The sequence below is a fragment of the Pogona vitticeps genome, chromosome 2 (genome assembly GCF_051106095.1).
Source record: "Pogona vitticeps strain Pit_001003342236 chromosome 2, PviZW2.1, whole genome shotgun sequence".
Classification (NCBI taxonomy): Eukaryota; Metazoa; Chordata; class Lepidosauria; order Squamata; family Agamidae; genus Pogona; species Pogona vitticeps.
In genome coordinates this window covers 94,285,586-94,306,826 of record NC_135784.1, presented here as the reverse complement: position 1 = coordinate 94,306,826, position 21,241 = coordinate 94,285,586, and the positions used below count along the sequence as shown (strand labels likewise).

The window sequence follows — 21,241 nt, the reverse complement described above, 5'->3', positions numbered from 1 at the left end:
AATTTCCATTGCCTGGCAATAATCAATCTAGCTGCTGTTAATAAATTTAACGGCATTTTAAAAACAAACACCACATCGTTTGCATGCAGTCATTTGTAAATTCGAGTGTTGAAGAGTGGACTTTGAGCTCGATGAATTTGCGCTTGTATTTTACGTCCGGTTGAACTAGGTCTGCGGCCTGATTTCCAACAGGAGTTTGCGTTTATTGTTAACGTTTGAGCTAATGCGATGTAATCTAGGGTGGGCTTGTTTATCGGTTTTTTAATGCTTCCTCTGTCTTTTGTAGCAAATACAAATCATGCCTATGTGCTCCGGTCATAGCAACAAAGGAGAATCTAAGACTTCTAAAATTACATTTTCCAAACATATAGCTTGGTTGTAGATCCTAGCGACCATTCGTAGCGTTTTATCTGCAGAGGAGGCAGAAACTGCCAATTAAAACCTTTGATACTTCCATCTCATATGGCATCTGAAATCCTTTTTGCTTTATTGCCAGTCTGGTTTCAGGATACACCGGCATTTGTTACTATGTCAAGTCGGAAGTGACTTATATAGTGATCCTAGCAGGCTTTCAAAGTGAGATGTTTACAAAGTAGTTTTAGCAGCTTCACACCTCCAGTGAGCTTCCATGGTGATGTGGGGATTTGAAGCAGGTCCTAGTCTGGTGATGGCAAGCCTTTTTCAGCCTGAGTGCCCAAACTGAAAAAAAAACCCAGCAGGCAGCAGCTGGCGGTGGAAATAGGAGCAGCGAAAGCAGATGTGGGTGCAGAAGGGGGAGTCCCAGGCATGGAGGTGCCTCCAAAATCCAGACCCCACTCCAGATCTGCCTCCAGTCGTGCCCAACCCCACTACTGCCTATAGCTCAGCTGGCCTGCTGCTGCCAGCACCAGCTGCTCCAGATGTGAGCCTGCTGCCTGTCAGGGTGCTAGCACTGCAGCTGCAGCCAGCTCCACTGGTTTGACTGCTGGGGGTAGCGATCCAGTAACATAGCTCGCGTGCCCAGAGAGAGGGCTCTGCGTGCCAGCTGTGGCATGCTTGCCATTGGTTCCCCATCGCTGTACCTAGTTCATCACTGTGTTACTCGGTCTATACCACACTGGATATTACATGGGCACTGCATCTTCCCAATTTTTCAACTGTTTGCTTTTACCTCAAGTTTTATATCATTGCCTCATGAAGAGTTCTGGAGAATGTGGAGCTTGTCTAATTTGTTACTTTTTAGTGATCTTGGAAAGGTATTTGTACCACCTCAGGCTCTCATCTTTTGTAGAGCTCACCAAATGAATGCATACATACACACGAGAACATGCACCACTTCCAATAAACAAGCCATTCTGCTAGCCAAGGGCCACTTCCAGTCCACCATGTTAGCAGCAGATATTGTTACACTTTTATCATACACTTCCTCATCCACTGACTGGTGTGTCATAGGGGAGAGCTGTCATGATCTACAGTATTCTGTTAGATAGATATAGAATAGGATTCCTATATTGCTTCTGTCTTACTATCAGGTGTGAATGAAAAGGTGGGGGGGGGGGACACATGCTAACAAAAGAAAACAGGTAGGGGGCCAGCCCAACTCTCCTTGTGAGTTCTTGAGCCTGGAAGCAGCCACTCAGAAATTCTCTCAAAGGCTTCTTGAAGATCCTGGAGTGCAGGCTGGTCTGTTGGACAATATGGTCCTTCAAATAGCAGACTCAAGGTATGTGAGGTATTGTAGTTCGTAATCATTTGAATTGTGCCTGCAGTGTTATTTCAATCGTATGGTAATTATGTTGCATTCCATGGAAGCTGGTGGCATATACCATGCCAAGGAGGGCATGGCATCATAAAAGTAGAAGCTTCACTACCAATGATAACTGCTTCAGTAATACTTTCTATGAGGTATGAATTAAAGGTTATCCTTGCCAAAATAGCTGCATTGTGAGATCAACTATCCATTGTAAGCTATTTTATTGTCTTGTAGCACACATTTGCAAGATCTACACATAGTAATCTAGCAAAGTTTGGTTACTAGCATGGCTGCAATTAGTTTCCTACCATTTCCTGTAGAGTTGGGAAAATGACTAAAATTTTGAGATTCCATTTTTAAGACTTTACAGAGCTTATATTTTTTTCTATATTAGTTTTTTTTTTAAAAAAGTACTAAATGTATTTGAGAGATAAATTCCTCATTAATTCCTGGGAATGCTCCATGCATATTGAGATATTTTTAAATATTTTTTAAAAATTGGCAACTGGGCACTTAGAACTTAAAGTTTTTTTATTGATGTGATTCTAAATTGTTCTTCTGATGAATTCCTGCATTGTGTTTGAACAACTTTGAGCCTAGTTTATGGATATGGCAGATATACAAGAGGTGGCACATTAGTGCTAACACTAAGAGTATAAATGATAGTCTTTGGTTTCTATCTCAATTTGCAAATCCCAAATTGCACAACTAGGTATGGAACAAATAATGTCTATGTTGCTTTCCTGAAGCAATTTGCCTCCAAAAGTTACACCATATTCATTATGCCTGCAGGTGTAACTAACAGGAATTTGTCCATTTACATGGGCCAACAACTGGCCTTGAGCTGTTTCGTACAGTGGACCCTTGACTTACAGATGGCTCGACTTACAGGCTTTTCGAGTTACAGACTTCTCTGGCTGCAAAATTTAGATTCGACTTGCAGCCAGAGAATTGACTTACAGACCAGAAAAAAAACAAAATGGAACAAAAATACAATAAAAACTGCCAGTTGTGGGATTAATCAGTTTTCAATGCATTGTAGGTCAATGGAGATTCGACCTACAGACTTTTTGACTTACAGCCACTGTTCCAATACGGATTAATTCCTTAAGTAGAGGGTCCACTGTATTTTAATAATTACTTTTAAAAATTATTAAAATCACTTCCTGACTCACAGTGTTCTGTAGAAGCTAACCTCAACTAACATATGGTTACTAGTGATCTCTGGTCCAGGCAGTGATGGGGTAGACACCTGTTTAGGTCCATCAATTAAAGTATCAAATACTTCCCAACCTTTCCTTGTGCCCAGCTACTGTTGCACCCATAAATAAGTTCTCAGAAGGAACATCTGAAATTTCCTGAATCATGTCTCACAAATCATGACATTATACTGGTACTGCCAAAATAAATGTTGTGGTCCATATGTTAAAATTTAAACCATCAGGTATTATCTCTCCCCCCCCCCCAATGGCTGGCTGGATAGCTCTATGGTTTAGGTATCCAGCTGTGGAGCCAGAGGTTAGGAGTTCAATTCCCTGCTGTGCTTCCTGTGAAGTATAGCCAGCCTGTGATGCCTTGGGCAAGCTGCACAGCCCCAGAATGAGGGAATGGTAAGTTACTTCTGAGTATTCCCTACCTGGAAAGCCCTGGAAAGGTTTGCTGTACGTCAGAATTAACTCAAGGGCACATTATTATTATTATTATTATTATTATTATTATTATTATTATTATTATTATTATTATTATTATTATTATTATTATTATTATTATTATTATTATTATTATTATTATTATTATTATTATTATTATTATTATTATTATCACATTTTACTTTATGTGCTATACAGGAAAAAAGTACACAAAGACACAGCTTTATCTGCTTCTTTATTTCGAGTTGACTACATTAAATTAAACAATAAGGCAACACAGTCATCCTGTTAATATTGACAAGAGGCAGAATGCTTCCAGTGTCCTCCAAGGAGGAGCCAGAGAGATGTTTCTGCAGAATTATATGAAAATACATCCTAACAGTTAATCCTATATGCTAAAAGATTAAAAGGGGGGGAAAGCCTCTGAAGTATGTCCAACTTCTCTATACGTTTTAAGAAGCTTCAGTGCAAGGTCATCTGAACTCTGTTAGCTAAACTCCAAAATATTATTCAGCCAAGAATTAGCTTGGGAGAGGTTAAACTAGGGATTATTTGAAGTTATTTCATAAACTGAGAGCAGGAGACAGTAAACACTACAGATTTAATAAACACTGGCTACATTTCTTGAACTCATGCTTTACATTGTGTATAGTCTATGCAAGCCTGTGAACATCAAACTCTTTTTCTTCTTTCATTTTTCACACTCACTGCACAAACTGGAAAATAAGGCATAACCTTCATCCAGACACTGCCAAGCAAATGACAACTATCTAAACACCCTCGAATATCTTGCAATCTACAAGGAAAGCACTTTCCAGCAATTTTGAGCTCATCTTCCTTTCTAGCCAAATTGAAAACAGGCTCTCTTTTTTCCCTCTCAGTTTTGGGCCACAAAATAAGCAGTCCCATTGTACTGTATATCAGTTCCCAAAAGACTGCATCCATGTTATCTTGATACCTCTATGACTCCCCATACTGAATCAAAACTTTATTCAAAGGATAAGGAGAAAAATCAGGTCACTTAGTTCCACTGAATTTCTTCTCTGTAATCCAAAAAAAAAGTTCAGAAGCTTATGTTGGAGCATTTACATATACAGTATTTATATTTGTAGTTTGCTCTGCAATACTGAGTTTAGAGAACTCAGCAGAAATTAGATTATAGCTCTGGGATTTAACAGAGCAAAACTATTTATTCAACTTGGTGCTAACACAGCCTTTAAAAAGCCATTCACTTATGCTTATTATGGTTTGGAAACCAATTTTTAAGTACATTTAGTGCAAAAGAAATGCAGTGGGTTCTGGTAGCTACTTTTTCAAGAGGTCTTACATTCAAAGCATACATTGGAAAGGTGATCTCATCCACAAAAATGATCAAATATCTTTGGTGGTTATCTTATTCCTAAAGAAATAATATAACAGAAACACTAATACATGCCTCTCTTCCCAATCTTCCAGTCAAACTCTGCTTCACTAAGTACATTACAGCTGCATTTTTTCATTTATAGATCACTCTGGATCCTATTTCATTTTAAATCTGCATTTTCCAACCTAAAAGTAGCAGAAATTTTGCCGCCAAAAGTTGCAAAATATTAGGATGGCACATAAATGCCTTCCTCTAAATGACGTCCCTTAATAAAACATGTAAGACAAGAGAACATTTCATGAAATAACAAAATTTGGTACATGAGTAAAAGGTTAATGGGTGCCAATTAACACATTATGCCCAGCAGAAGATGGAAGCAAGAGCACATCATGCTGCTGATGCCAAACATCACTTTATTAGAAGGTGGTACTGCAGCCTTGGAATAATTATTACTGTGAACACAACCTACCACAAAGAAGAGATTTTGGCATTATTTAATTTGATGTTAAACTGAGGCAAGGGAAACCAATACAGTTTTCTGCTAGAAATCTTGAATTATTTTATCAAGGAGTAAAACAAGATGGCCACAAATACACACAGTGAACTTTGTGTGATAAAGCTGACCAAGCATGTGGCACAGTGGACGAACCACCCATTTACATAGTAGACATTTCAGAAAGGAAGCAAAGGAACAAATCACCCAGGAGTGCAGTTCTTCTCTTTCAAATCCATATCTGCATCTTTTAGCTGAAATTTGTCGTTCGTGTTCACATCCAAAGGAGCCTACATGATGCAGTGCCTTCAACATTTTTTCAGGGTGTGTTCTTTTACAATAGTGACATGGTGTAGTGTGTGACCATCATTTAGGATCAAGTGTTGGATAAGTTTCATGGAAGCAGAGGGCCCAAACTGAGCTCCACGTGGTGAGTAAGCCAGATGACCTCACAACTTTGATCACTTTCCTCTGTGGGCCGGATTGGAGCAGCAAGGTTTTTGAACTCATGTTTCATCTTAAAACTTACAGTAACTTCCCCCTCCTCTTTCTGTGGGGTGACCTTGATGAATATCCCAACTTTGTTAGCCTTCCGGAAGGCTATGATGCTGCAAAATCAGAAAAAAAGAATGTCTTTCAAATTAATAGCGCCTTTATTTTTAAAGAACTCTATGCAATTATTCCCACCTATTCAAGGAAGGTTATTTGATTCAGTGGAAGCCTTTCTGAATGGCAGGATGAAGGAGGTGTTTTCTGCTGACTCTCAATTTTTCTTGCAACCTATAGTGTCACTTCCCACAGTGTTCTGGAGGATGCCCCAACTCTCTGGATCAGAAAATAATTTCCACCCACAGAGAGAACTGGTTGGGGTGGAGTGTGTGTGTTTCTTTATGCTTTGTAGTTGCATTTTTAGAGGCATAAGAGTTATGCACAGATTTTGAACTATACAACAGTCCTGGCATCCCTAATCCCAGTTTTGTCGAAGGGAAAAGTGTACTTCATAAAACAGTCAACTTTAAATTTTACACATTTGTAAAATGTGCTGTTAATCTGAAAACAATCATTTGAAGAAGGTGGTGTAGCTGAATCTTAGCTAGACACTTGCCTTTGCTACCTTATAACTATATAAATCGTGTATTATGTGAAGTACTTTATTCTGCTTGTATTAAAGCTACTGCCAATGAATTTCAGTGGATAACATCAAGGTTCTAATGTTTTATGACAGGGAGAAAAACTTGTAACTACTATATCAATTTCAAAAAGTTAAAATACAGAATAGAAGAAAAAGACTATTGGTGAAACATCAAACTTGGTGACAAAATGGAACAGAAGCCATAGGCAAAGTTTTTTTTTAGAAAGAGAAAAAGGATCACTCTTACTCAGGGTCATCCTGAAAATCTTGAGGTTCTGCAAGTTCATCATATTCTGCAGCTGCATCTTTGCCAGCTAGGATTAGCTCCTTGGAGGGAACCACCACCTGAAAAAATTGTATAGAGAAATGATCTACAGCAGTATCCACCCACGGTTTTCCTTCTAGCCTCTGCAAAATTTACAGACCACAGGAGAGACAGCAGAAGACTATTACACTAGCATGAAATTTCCAATGCAGTAGCTTCAGTGAAGTCTCCAGACTCTTCCTTCATACTTGTGAAAACTCCTGAGGTGGATGTTGAGGACACAACAATAATAACAAGTATGGAAGAAGAGTCAACAGAGAGTTTGGTATCTAAGTGGTCAGAATCGATAGAGCTGTTAATAATGGAGTCCTGTTTTTCCTGTATCACAGATGACCACTTGAAGAACTACAATTACAGGTAAGCAACCTGTCCATATGAAGCCATCATAAGTCAACAAGAGCAAAACACTATACAGAAATACAGTTTGTGTCTCTTCTAGCATTATACCAAGGTGAGCATCAGGATCTATTCTAGTGAGGGTGAACCTTGTGACGTTCACCCTTGAGCCCCTTGCTTGACCGTCAAGCCTTAGAGCACACGAAGGCAAACAATTCTCTTACTGCTTCCACTAGGCGATCTCGACTGGGGTCTCGACTTACGAACGGCTCGACATACGAACGCTTCGACTTACGAACCGCTCCCATAGGGATATATGGACTCGACTTACGAACTTAGATTCGAGTTACGAACTCTCTTTTTTTCCTTTTTTTAAAAGCTAAGTCATCTTAGGTTAAAAGGAAAAAAGGAAAAAAATATCCCCCTCTAGTGGCAGAAGGCGGAATAGCAGCTTCCCATTAGTTTCTATGGACGAAAAGAGCAGATACGGATGAAATGGTTTTCAATGCATTCCTATGGGAAATGCAGATTTGACCTGAGAACTTTTTGACTTGAGAACCGCCTTCCAATACGGATTAAGTTCTCAAGTCAAGACCCCACTGTATCACCATTACTCGATTCAGGTCCTCACTTCAAGTTCTTTTAAATAAAACTTTGGTTTATTGATTACAGAGATTAATTCCTAAATATCTTCAGTAGCTAATCACACCAAACTACACACTCTATTACTATGTCTGACTTTTTTCTACTGCCTGACTCTTACATTTCTCTTACTCACTGGTTCTTAACCTTGGGTTACTCAGGAGTTTTGGACTGCAATTCCCAGAAGCCTTCACCACCAACTCTGCTGGCTGGGATTTCTGGGAGTTGCAGTTCAAAAACATCCGAGTAACAAAGGTTAAGAACCACTGCTCTTACTGACTCCAGACTGACTCAGGCTCCGCTTCTTATAGCATCTCTCTCGGCTCCGCCTCTCAGCAACATTAATATGCATGAACCATTATTACATAACAAACATAAACCATTACATAATATAACATGAACCATACACCTAATAAATAGAGAACACTGCATACCTTTGCTGTACTATTGATGTTATCAGGATCACCTTCCTCACATTCTTTCAATGTCACATGTGTAAGGTTCTCTACTGGATTGGTCAGAGTTAGAAGAACTTGACTCTCCTGTAAAAAAAAAAAACATAAACATGATACAACATTCCTTTTAGAAAAAAAATGCCTTGATTTTTTGAGGTTTTATGATATGCATCTCTGTCCAATACAGTGGTGCCTCGCACAGCGAGGTTAATCCGTTCTGGATTAACCCTCACTGTGTGAAAGCATCGTTGAACGGAACGTAAAAACCCATTGGAATGCATTAAACATGGTTTAATGTGTTCCAATTGGGCCGAATACTCACCGTTCAGCGATGCTTCAGGATGGCCGGCAGCCATTTTCGTGCCCTCCCCTCGCTTTACGAGGGTGTGAAAACGCTGCGCACTGCCATTTTGTAGCCGCCGAACAGCTGATCGGCGGGTCGCAAAGCGAAGGCCGGTAAGCGAACCGCTTACCGACCTTCGCTCTGCGATTTTCGCCCTATGCAGGCACCGTTTTGTGATCGCATTTGCGATCGCAAAACCGGCCTCGTAGAGCGAATTCATCGCTCTACGAGGCGCCCGTTGTGCGAGTCACCACTGTATCTCTAAAATTTACTCATTTATCCCATATTTCCAGAGGAACTATCTTTCTATTCTCATACAGAAAAAATTGATCCCCGCACTCACATAACAGAGATATTTCTCAAGTGCCACAGCTACATATCAGAAACAAAGGCTCAAGTTGGGCTCAATTCACATCGCACTACACTTAATGAAGCATAACTTTGGGTTGATATGATATCTGAACTGCAGCGTTTGGCTGTAAGTATGCAACCCATCTTTTGTGCAAACTGACGTGTGCCATGAGACCTCAATGGATTAATCACAGATGTACTTCTCCGAAGCTCCTGCTCAACAGAAATATAAGTGCTGTGCCTAAGAGGACAAACAGCTGTAAATCACTGTCTCCTTGTGTAATTCAGCATTCAAGACATTATACCAAAGAGGGCTGTGGCCTGATTAAATACATTTCAGTCACTCACACCAGTTTTTGTTGTTCTGATTACATATGTTTATTTGTAGTTTACAGACCAAGCAGTATGTCATGTTTTCACACAACGCAGATACATATCGGAACAGCCATTAACTTAGAAGAAACATACTTCCCACTTTGCAAGAAATGTTTCAGAAAGAGAAAACATCAAGATGGTAGTTGTCAGCTTCGGTTTTCATAATTATTTTTGTGAATCAGAACTTTTTAAAAGATGCTGTTGTCCAATTGTTTGAAGATGTCTTTTTAGTTAATTAATAGTTTATCAGTCAATTCATCCAATTAATGAGTGTATCCCAGTTCTAAACAATGATTTGTGCTAACAACAATTTAGTGTGCTGTCTCAAACCAATGTTATAAAAACAATGTTTGGACTAAAAAGCAATGTTGTTCTTTAAAAAGAAAAGCAGTGGCTTAAATTTTGTTAATATACACATGCCTGACATCATCTGCACAGGTGATTTTCAGTAATTAAGAACTTTCTATTTCTGTCCTGAGGGGATGTGGGTGGCGCTGCAGGTTGAACTGCTGAGCCAATGATTTGTTCATTGAAAGGTCAGCAGTTTGAATCTATGCGATGGGATGAGCTCCCATTGCTTGTTCCAGCTCCCACCAACCTAGCAGTTCAAAGGAATGCAAATGCAAATAGATAAATAGGTACCACCTCAGTGGGAAGGTAACGGCATTCCGTGTCTAGTCATGCCAGCCACATGACCATAGAAAGTGTCTACAGACAAACTGTGGCTTTGGCTTAGAAACGGTGATGAGCACCAGTCCCTAGAGTCGGACACGACTGGACTTAATTGTCAAGGGAACCTTTACCTTTAAAGCAAAAAAGCAAAGTGTGCTGCTTATATACCGCCCCATAGCACTTCAAGCACTCTCTGGGCGGTTTACAATTATGCAGGCTACACATTTACTTTTGTCTTGTAGTTTTTCTGACTCTGTTTAATCTCCTGCATAATGTGGAAGCCATGAGAATCACTAGATGGGCAGAAGCCTTTAGCTATAGAAAGCCCCCCTCTGTCAATGGTGTAGCAATTTTTGGTGGTAGTTTTTGGTAACTGTCACCAAAAGTGGTGGCAATTTTTGGTAATTAAAGACTTACTTTTTTCTTTCTGCAGCTGCTACACACCAGAGTTGGAAAAACAGGACATGTAGGAAGTTTTTAATTGCTGAAAATTGCCCCTTTTGATGATGCCATCACCCTTCTGCAGATTTAAGTTACACAACAGAATTTCAGCCATTTCTTAATACCAACTCATACATGCCCCTGAAAGCTTTCAAGTTCCACCTGAATAGAGCCCTAGCAAAGTGAACAAGAACTAACCTTCATGTGGCGAAGATTGGGAATGGACATGATTCTAACTTCTGGGATGTAGTTTCTACAAATATAAAGGAAATGAATAAATAATGATGAAGCACGAGCACATCCCCTAGTTTTTGCTTACACTCTTACTTTTTATTTAAGATGTTTTAGAAATCTGGTTCACCTTTCAATCCAGACTGACTTTTTCACAATGTTGATACTGTACTGTATTTTAAAAATGGGTAGGAGTATAAGACAGAATAGAGTGAATTGTTTAATCTTTCCTTTTATTAAGGAGGAAACTAGCATAAGAAAGGCTTGGAACACTGAATTGTTTACTTTTTTAAAAAGGAGGAGATTACATGCTTTACACAGGGAGAGGCAACCTAGTTCATTCCACAAGTTAAAAGAAACTCCTGTAAGCATGACTTATAAAGGACCTGGAGGATAACACATTGCCTACCCTGTAGTAAAAGGTACTTGCAACTTATCACTTTATTTTTATTAAGAATAAGTGCATGTATGGGATGACACAAAAACAGTATGTATATACCAAAAACAGAATATAAAACAATATGATTACAATTATATTATGGTAACAATTATGCTATGTAACATAATTGTTACAGAACTTCAATAAAACATAGGAGCACACTCTCTAAGGAATGTTTTGTTCCTCGTATCACATTGCTCTTGGGTAAATATTATGTAATGTATATAATTACATGACATCAAATTCTTTCCAGCTTATGGTAATTTCTTCCAGATATTTCTAGGTTTCAAATATTCAGAAGTAGTTTACCATTCCCTTTTTTTTGGGGGGGGGGGCACCCTGGAACTGTGCAATTTGCTAAGGTTTCACAGACTGGTTCTTATCCTCACAGGTGTACTGGGATTCAAACTCCTGACTTTTGGCTCCACAGCCAGATATGCAACTCACTAAGCTATTTGCCCAGTGGATTGCAGAACATGATTTTTTTTAAAAAAAGTTTGTTTTAAAAGTTAGGTTGGCCTCCATACTCACCTCCCTCACCTGCTACCTTTCTAGGGCCAGGACTTTTTGTCTTGTAAGCCCTCATCTATAGTGCCAAGCAGGACAATCCAAGCATTTCAAAAACTAGGTCCAAGTCTTAGAATAATTTTTCCCTTTATCTATTTCCAGAATACTTACACAGCTACCAGCTGAATTTTGAATTTGATGGATGTAGGATTGAACTCTGGCTTACTCAGATTGTGTTCACATTTCTAGGGAGGGAAATAACATGAAAATAAAAGTTTGTGTAGCCAAACAACAGTTATAGATATAAATGTCACTATAAGCCACTCTTATGATCCAGTAGAAAAACGAAAACATAGGAAGGCCCCTCAAAATTAAATTCAGATCCTAAAGTACCTATAGGCCTTCAGGCCTCCGTAGCTCAGAATTCCATTTCTGATGGTGGTCAATGATGTGCCTATAGGATTGTTGCAAGTAAGGTATGGAGGCAACAGCTTTCTCTTTCTCCTGGTTGATTCATGCCAGCTGGCTGGGGAGTTTTATACAACCATACTGAACAGTAGTCATCATTGACAGATTTGTTCTGCGAGTTTCTCTAAACATGTCTTAAAACCCATTAAGCAACTGGCAATGACCAGATCTTATGGAAGAATACCGTAAGTTAATTATATACAGAATGAATTACTTTGTTTTGTCTGTCCGACATCTCCTGACAACTGGTTTCCATGGATGTTGCCAAGTTTTGCAACTCAGTCAATTTCAAGAATCAATTAATTACACCTTGAGTCAAACAAATGCACAACTCTTTCTTCAGGTTAAGATTCTTTGCACCCTATTACTTGAAACTGTTATATGTTAATAACGTTCAGAGTCCATACTGTCCTGCATCAGTTTTTTTTAAGATACCACTTTGAAAAACACCAATCTCCTTGGAAAACAGAGGTGGCAACTCTGGCAGATTTGGGAGTGCTAATTTTCTGTGCCTTGGTACACCTCTAGGGGCTGAACAGCCTGCTGAAAATATCAAAAACTGGAAGGAAAAATGAAACCTAAAGTAGCTAGCAGTCAATTTCCAATTTTGGAAAATAGGTATTTGAGGGTCTTAAACCATTTACGGAGGGCAACAATCTAGTGACCTATATAAAAACCAAAGTACTACTTCTGGAAATTTTCAGGAACTTAATCCAATCCAATTAATCTCTCCATTCCAGAAAAAAATAGGGTGAAGTGAAAATAGCTTTAGGAGAATGCTCACAAGTCCATGGCCTGCACCTTGCCTACTCCGGTGCCAGAATGCAGAGAAGCATCTTGGAAAAAGTTAAATAGAGCAGAACTAAACATACATGGTTAATAAGTAAGATTTTATAGATATCAGTACATAGCTTAAATTCCTCTCATTCTCTATTTTTCTTGACCAAATTATAATATGTTGCTAATTAGACCATTAGTATCTCAGATAAGCAACTGTTCCCAACTGGCTATAGAAAAAAAATTATTCATTTCTACCACATGCTTAGCAATCCATTGTCTGAACACTTGTACTTTTTTGGAGCATGGGGGTATTCTGCCTGAAACCCTGCCCATCAAGTTGACAATGTGGAGCTAGAAAGACAAATGGCTTTCCTTGGTATATTTTAGGTTTCTATGCACTAAACTATTTTATGCATTTAACTATGAAAGAAAACAATTTGGAATGGTTCTTGAAACACATTTTTCTTCCTTTTCTGGATTTTAAACCTTGGAAGAACCAAGTTCTTGGACAGGAGACCACCAAAGGTTTCAGCTCTCTGAAAGTAGCTGTGTGAAATAAATTTAAATTACTTTCAACAGCAGCCTACATACCCGGCATCGTAGTGAACGTTTGATGAGCAGGTGCTTATGACGAGGGTAAAGTTGAGAAGCACAAATGGGCTGAAAATCTGGTTGGAGGAGGCGCTGTCGCAGGGTTGTCACTGTGCACAGCATGGAATTTTTTTAAAAAAAAGTTTTTGGTTAATAGTCACAAGCAATAAGAAAGAATAAGCATTATCAGAATTCAACAGCCAGGACTGTCTGGCGCTGTAGATAAAATAAGCTAGTACCTTCTGTGAGATTGATTGGTCTGGTGTAATAATCTTCAGGCAGAGGTTCCACTTCCTCCACAGCCTGAGCAGGTTCAATTTTTATCTCTTTCTGGTCTTCTCCTTCTTTCAGCCTAGGGCAGAGAACAAAATTACTGCTTTGTAATCTTACAGAAATAATGGAGAAAATGAAATTTTCGGCAATAATCAATTATCGGCCTTTGGCCCAAAAGAAGTGAACTTTTGCAGAGAAACTGGAAGCTAGATATCCAGATGAACAGGATCCATTCAACAGCATGAGAAGGAGCATAAAACTACCCAAGTGAGTAGCATATAGGAACTGCTTTGCTGAGACAGTTTTCAAGTACAACCTTAGCATAACTGTTAAATAGGAGTTTTGGCATTACATGATAAAGAAAAGAGGAAAGAAAATAAGTAATGGATACATCCAGTGCACCTCAGTTTCAGCCTTCTACTTACAAAACAGGTTTTCAAAGAAACCTGCCATAAAGCTTGGTAGCATTACCTATCTAATCAAATTCTAGGCATAATTACCACAATAAATCCAATTTAATACATTCTAAAGAGACATGTATTTCATGAGGGAACCAGAGGGGAAACTTCATCCAGAAAGGGTTTAAAGGCTTACTGCCTCAGAAGACAGAAAACACAAAGAATAAACATGGGATTAAGTTACTAGATTCCTAGAGGCTTTCAAGAACAGAGGAATGCCTGCACCACTAAACTAATACATTATGATGAAGAAAACTAAAAGCTCTTGAGTAGGCATAAAATCCAGAAAACAATTACTGTTGCATAAAACCAGGTAACAACTGGAAAACAAAGTGTAAAAGCACTGCCTGGCACAATGGTACTGAAAGCTCACTCAGCTTTTTTCTAAAGCATAGGTTCCCAAACTTTTTTGCCCTGTAGACCACTTGCCGACTTATTTGTTTTCTGTAGACCCCCTATGCAATCGTAACAGCTACAAAATATGTATAAAATTTTGTCCTTACCACTCCTAAAGATGATTTTGATTCACTTGACTTTTATGTATTTTCTATCTATATTTTGAACGTATTTTTAAGCCACTTTTCTTCTCAAAACTCAGAAAGCAACTGAACGTCTCTAACACTCCTATTTATCAATTATGAATCAAACAAGTCCATGCAAAGCTTTGATACAAGTCTAAACAAGTACATGCACGTGCGATGTGTGTGCCCATATCAGTAACAAAATGTTGTCGATCCCATTTACAAAACATTGACATTTACCATAAAACTTTACCAATAATTTTATGAACTTACACATGAATGTAGCACACCACAATACCGATAGTACATAGTATCTAATTAAATAATATTATGAAATATTATGTACACAGAATCTGTGTTTGGTGTAATTATGGATCGCCTACATATTATGATCTGCCTAATGGGATCTGCTCACATAGACCATTTACATCTCGTGCACCCCCAATTTTTTCTCTCTCTGATGTGGACCCCTTGCAAGTCAAAATCGACCCCCGAGGGTCCATATAGACCACTTTGGGAACCTCCTAAATGGAAGGTACAGAGGAGAAGACCTCCTGTCAATCTTGAGAGGAATAAATTATTCTCATAGCAAGTGAAACATAATTTGTGATCCTGCTGTAAGTGACACCACCAACACTGCACACTCATCCAGACTCAAAAGAGGGTCTTTGTACTCACGATAGTCCAGTAAGGGCACTGATGGGCGCTCCAGGTCTCTGACGCTGGAGCCTGGTTCCAAGGCCATATTTATCCTATGAAACAAAAATATGCAAAAAGACAGACCTATTAGTAGAAAACAGATCTGCACACTTATTTCAACAGCTGACCTTATATGATGACTCAAATATGAAAAAAGAAACTGCAAATAGTGTTTTCTTCTATTCAGCTCAATTTTTGGTAGTTTAGTGAAGTGAAACAAATACTTTTTAGAAGTGGAAAAGAAGAGCACCATGCCAGTTGAGCCATTCCTTTTAAAAAAGTTCACTTAAAACTATTTTGATTTTATGCTAACATTTGTAATCCACTTTATGGCCAAGGTTCTTAGTTCAGAATATTACTGTTGACATACTGGGAGAAAATGTGTTTTCATGGCCACACAGATACTGAGTTATGATAGTGACGTGAAACTAAATTTGCTTACATCTTGTTTTAACTGCCATCAAATTTAGGTACCCACGGACAAGTTACCACGCATGAAATTGTTACCAAGCTTTTATAGAAAATAACAAAAGTTAAGATTGTTAATTTCCAACAAACAATGAATATAGTTTTTCTTCAGCAAACAGCCATATTTTTCAATAGAGAAACACATATTTGAAATTGAAGCAGAGCTGTAACTGGATGAATATTATGGAAGTCGAGAGCTGTCATAAGACCAGGGATCATAGCCCCTAGAAGAAAGAAGGAATGTCTCTTGCCAACAACACTTTGTTAGCATTCCTTAGCAGCAACCAAGGTCATCAACAAAGTATTCTGATCACACATTGCACTGCCAATTGTTGCATGAGCAAAGTTATCTCTGCATATATAAATATAGATTCAAACAATATGAATATAAATATATATATGAAAGTTGGACACAAATCCACCTGCAAGACCAGAAATGTACCTCCAACCACCAAAATAAATAAATAAATAAATAATTTAAAAAAATACACAAATTAAAAATCACATAGCAAAACTAGAAATGGATATTTTGGGGCTGGTGATGAAAATATGGCTGCCAGACCCACAAACATTATCATAGTAATGGCTTAAATTGACCCTTGATGAGTAGTCTGTTTCATTCTGCACCAAATGATGTTTCTAAACCATCTTCCAATGCAGCCTCATATTCATCACAATCCAACAATCTAGACGGGCCACCAGCAGGTACTTAATTATCAGATATCTCAAAGATGTCATGGCTAATAATCACTACAGCTGCTGTCTGGGAGGGTCAAAGGAGACACACTTCCCTTGCATTACCCCTGAAAACATTCACTCCACAGGGTGACTAAGGAAGACTACACTCTGAAAATAGACCAAAAACCCTGATATGCCCAGTATCATCTAAAAGTGTCTAAAACAGACCAACATTTGAAGGTCAATTTATGAATAGAATATAAATAACAGTATACTAGTAGAATGCTAGTGGTTTCAAAGGCTTTAGCACTGACAAAACGGAAGGAACTTACCACTACATGTATAGTGTGTTGCTGTGGAGAGCCCCCAAATTAGCAGCAGGTAGCAACGGAGACAAGAAAAATGCAGCAATAAAGACAAAAGCAAATGCAGAGAGCAAGCAGGTTATATAGATATCCAAGAGGCAGCAAGCGTATGCAAAATTATTCAGGTAAGCAATATTAAGCCTTTCATATGACAATGTTAGAAGCTGTATGGCTAAAAATTAAACTGTAAGAGTCAAATCTCACAATATCTAGATCATACCAAGTTTGTGTTGACTGTGTGCTAAGCCAGAAAATATTTAGCTACTGTCAGGAAGCATGGTAAAATAGGAAGCACTGTCACCTAGAGGCAGTACCAGTTCTCTGGACGCAAGCTCCAACTCATCCTTTCCATAGTACAAGTCCACTTAGTTCAGAGTTCCAAGTTAATAAGTGCTTCCGCTCTTCTAGCAGAAGCTTCTCCCCTTAAGAAACTGTCAAGAATTATAGAATCTTTCGATACACAGGTGCTCGAAATAAGTTTGTGAAAGACTATGGGCCTGCAAAGTGTCCAATGAAATGTGCTTCTTTTTTCCTTTTAATTTGCTTTCTTACTTTGTAGAAGTTACAGTCAGAAGAAAAAAAAGTATGCTTCTAAAATTTCCATTGTGTGAGTTCCAGAATGCTGTACTGCTTTCCTAACTCACCGAAAAAGCCAGTGGCATGTAGGGTCGACGTCGAACTAGTTTTTTACGATCCCTTTCCATCTTCTCTTTCTGAGCCAACTGTTGATAATACTCAACCAGCTTGTTTATCTGCATAAAAAAAGAATTTCGTTTAAACACAGAATAAGAAGGAATTCTTCAAAAGGTATATATTTTATAGCAGATATTAATTTTGAGGCATGCAGCAGCCCTCCTTTCCACCCTTTATCCTAAATTTATTAACTTTCCTACCATTGAATTTAAGGTAAGATCTGTTATATTCCTCTCCCAAGCCTATTATTCTCTTATTTGTTAGAGGATGTTCTTTAACCAACATTTAGTGTTGAAACACTGACATTATACTCATACAGTATAATCATTTTTACTGATGTGACCAATTACTCATTTTTAATCAGTAGAAACCAAACCTGAGGATTTCATTACATTAAAAAAAAAAAACAAATTTCTCTCATCTGCTTTTTCAACATGCCATATTATGTATAGAGGTGACCAAATCCATCAATTCCTGATCTGCATCACTTGAGTTTACTCAGTTCAAGAATCTGAGTGACACCACCAAGGCCAGATGGAAGAGCACTTTCTGGAGCATGCCTTGCCCCAGCAATCTTATAATGGGAAATAAACCTCTATGTATGAAACAGAGACCATGAAGAAAAAGTAATAAGGAAGCCATTCAGTTAGCCTTATCAGTGCTATGAGCAGCCTTTCTGGAAAATAGCTGCCAAGCATAGCATTTTTTTAAAAAAAGACACGAAGTAGAATCCTATTTGGTTATTCCACGTGTGCAATGGATCACTGCATGAGTAGAATAACTACAAAGCTTGCACAAGAAAGTACCTACTACCTCTTTACACAAGCAGAAATCTGCTCCACAAACACCACCTGAGCAGTAGAGATCATAGGAAGCTAGTGCCTGTTTTATTATGCTCTCTTCTGATGGTCAACAGGATTTTAACTAATGAAACGTGAATGACATCATATGCTTCTTTCATATGGAGGCAAGCCACATCATATAGTGCAAAGTCTGGCTCAGGCTAACAGTAGAAAGGATTGAAGAGGAAGGGGTTTCATTCATGACTACTCTGCTCAGGGGAATATACTCTATCAGTAATAGTGAGGGGTCTTTCATTTCAGGATGAATGAAAAACCAAAGAAAAAGGTCCTTTTTGTTGTCTCTGATTTCCAAAAAAAGAATGTCTTAAAAACAAAAGATTTGTTTTAACAAAAGAAGGGTACAAAAATTATTTGTGTCTTTATTTTCCTCTTTTGTTTAGCCCTTCTTTCACCTGCTGTATGTAAAAGTGCCTGATTGATTCTTCAACAATCAGTGTTACAACAGCTGCTGTCAGCAGCTAACCAGAATGCCTAGTGTGTGAAATTTTAAACCTATAAAATGGCCTGGACTGGTAGGAAACAGGAGGAATGCTTTCGTTGCTTCACTCCACTCATTTTTTGTGTGAGTGTGCTACATCCCTCCTAGTGCCCTCCATCTTATGCTGACTTTTTGTTTGTCCCTTTCCTTTTTTCTTTGAAGTTGGGGATTGGGGATATTTTTGCTGCTTGCCTACTCCTATATTAGACTCAAAGAAGAGAAGAAAAGGAAGGCATCAAGTGCCAGGAGAGCAAAAAACCCTCTCCATATTCTAGCTGTTTTGGTTTGGGAAAGCTTTGATTGCATTTTTTAACTTTGCTTGCTCACCCTTGGTTTTTGGGAGAGAGGGCTGCATGTATACAGTGGTGCCTCGCTTAGCGATGTTAATCCGTGCAGAAAAAAAATCGCTGCTAACGATAACATCGTTAACCGAAAATAAAAAGCCCATAGAAACGCATTAAAACGTGATTAATGCGTTCCTATGGGCTAAAAACTCACCTTTAAGCGAAGATCCTCCATAGCGCCGCCATTTTTGGTGCCTCTAAAGCGAGGTATCTGTGCCTGAAAACAGCGGGCGGCCATTTTGTTTACCCAGTGGCCATTTTGAAACTGCCAATCAGCTGGCCGAAAATGGGGGCTTTGCGATGATCGCTTCCCTGCGATCATCGCAAAGGAAATTTTCCCCCTAGGGACCATCGCAAAGCGATCGCTTTTGCGATGGCAAAAAGTCCATCGCAAAGCGATTTCCTCACTATACAGAGCGATCGCTATGCGAGGCACCACTGTATTTTGTTTTGCTATTTTGTGTGTGCATGCATACATACTTTCCCTGTTTTTGTTTAAAGTGTCGTTTACATTTGGTTAATTTAATACGTGTTCTGTTAAAGTGCATACTGTAGAGATTTTTACTGGGATTGCTTGGTTTTGTGCTTGTTACTGTTAGTTCTACTGCTGCCTGTTTTGGGATTAGATTGATTCTCTGTTACCCTGCCCCCACTATTTTGGAATAGGTTCAGGGTTCATTAAGGTTTTTGGACTATTAACACCAAAAAACAGCAAATGGGAAAAACAAAAAGAAACAACACAAAATAGCTGGTCCTTCTAATATGAAATGATCAGTACATGAAACAAGTGAACATGTTACAAAATGAAACAAAATGAAACAAAATGAAACAAAATGAAACAAAAGTTCTTGATGCGCACATCCCTGATCAATAGTGCTCCCATGCAGAAAGACAAAAGTCAATGCAGTACAGTGGGAATGAGGAGATTCCCTGGCCTGAGCAATGGTCAGTAATCTGCTTACAGAAGAAATAGAATGTGTACATCAGTCCTTATACTGATCACTTCTAATCCAAACTGTAAATCTGGATGTAACCAAATCAATACAGGAAGTAGTACCTCAAAGATTACCTGTGGTGAAAAAATATTAGGAGTACTTGGCACAATTTCCTCAATTTATTTTCATTTCCAGTCCCTGTTTAACACTATACTGTTAAGTCAGCAGGGGAAAGATGCTGCCTTCTCTAACCATGCAAGACTCATCCTCTCAAAATTGATCCAATCTTGGTCAACATTTCTTCTGTGAATCAGTGGTAGGCACTGGATGCAAAATGCCAAACTCTTATTTTGCAAGCTATTGTATTTAAACATAAACATTTTCTCCAGTTACCTTTTGAGTATGAGGATTCTCTGGCTCCTGCCAACCTCCACTGGCTGCAATACAAACAAAAATAATTTAAAGGAAGAGGATGGTCAAGTTTGGATAAACAAGGTAAAATATATCCAAAATTATTGCTGACTTTTCTTCCATATCAAGCAGTACTTGGGGTATATTTAGTATCAAATTGCAAAACACTGTGGGCTTTACCTTCTCCTGCATTTCCTGAAGCAGGTACAAGAACTGCATTACACACTAGCAAACATGTGCTTCCTGGTTTTGTCTTCCTTGTTTAACATGAATTAGGGGCAGGAGAAGTATTTGCAGATGACTGGAAGATAAGAATGACGTAATCCCATTTTGAACTTTCCAATTATTCTATATAAATGCTTCTTCTCCCTGATCTTTATTCTACCAGTCAGACCTTTTTGGGTTTTAGAACCCATATGAGGAAAAAGAGTAGATAAATAGCTGGAGGCAGAGATTTACAGAAGGTTATTAGGGGCAGGAGAAGAATTAGGCACAAAGAGTTCTCTAGCATGTAAGGAGAAAAACACTGTAGGTACTCTCAGATGTACTCTAAAAGTATAAACAAGAAAAACAGAAGGTAAATGCATATCAATTTGTCATGGTATGAAAAATTAGGGTTTTCTTCTAAATTGGTGTGATTCTCCATCTACAGCGGAGAACTATCAACTCCTGCAGAAAAGCAGGAGCAGGATTACTTCCTTGCCTTTTCACCCACATCCATGTCCCTAAT

The 21,241-nt window shown here is 38.6% G+C and overlaps 1 protein-coding gene across 2 annotated transcripts in view; it reads right to left on the bottom strand.

Annotated features, from left to right (window-relative positions):
* Positions 1 to 3,603: 3,603 nt before the first annotated feature.
* Positions 3,604 to 21,241, bottom strand: part of DCTN4 (dynactin subunit 4) — a 28,726-nt gene continuing 11,088 nt past the window's right edge. Inside the window, exons 4-14 of one of the 2 annotated variants that reach the window (XM_020809958.3) lie at positions 20,494 to 20,537; positions 17,432 to 17,539; positions 16,755 to 16,775; positions 15,256 to 15,329; positions 13,565 to 13,677; positions 13,326 to 13,435; positions 11,658 to 11,731; positions 10,508 to 10,562; positions 8,107 to 8,214; positions 6,617 to 6,714; positions 3,604 to 5,845 (exon numbers count right to left, since the gene is read on the bottom strand). In XM_020809958.3, the coding sequence (XP_020665617.1) occupies positions 5,632 to 5,845; positions 6,617 to 6,714; positions 8,107 to 8,214; positions 10,508 to 10,562; positions 11,658 to 11,731; positions 13,326 to 13,435; positions 13,565 to 13,677; positions 15,256 to 15,329; positions 16,755 to 16,775; positions 17,432 to 17,539; positions 20,494 to 20,537 (1,019 nt within the window). In that variant the 3' untranslated portion in view covers positions 3,604 to 5,631. The remainder of the gene's footprint in view (positions 5,846 to 6,616; positions 6,715 to 8,106; positions 8,215 to 10,507; positions 10,563 to 11,657; positions 11,732 to 13,325; positions 13,436 to 13,564; positions 13,678 to 15,255; positions 15,330 to 16,754; positions 16,776 to 17,431; positions 17,540 to 20,493; positions 20,538 to 21,241) is intronic. The other variant, XM_020809959.3, reaches the window with a different exon arrangement.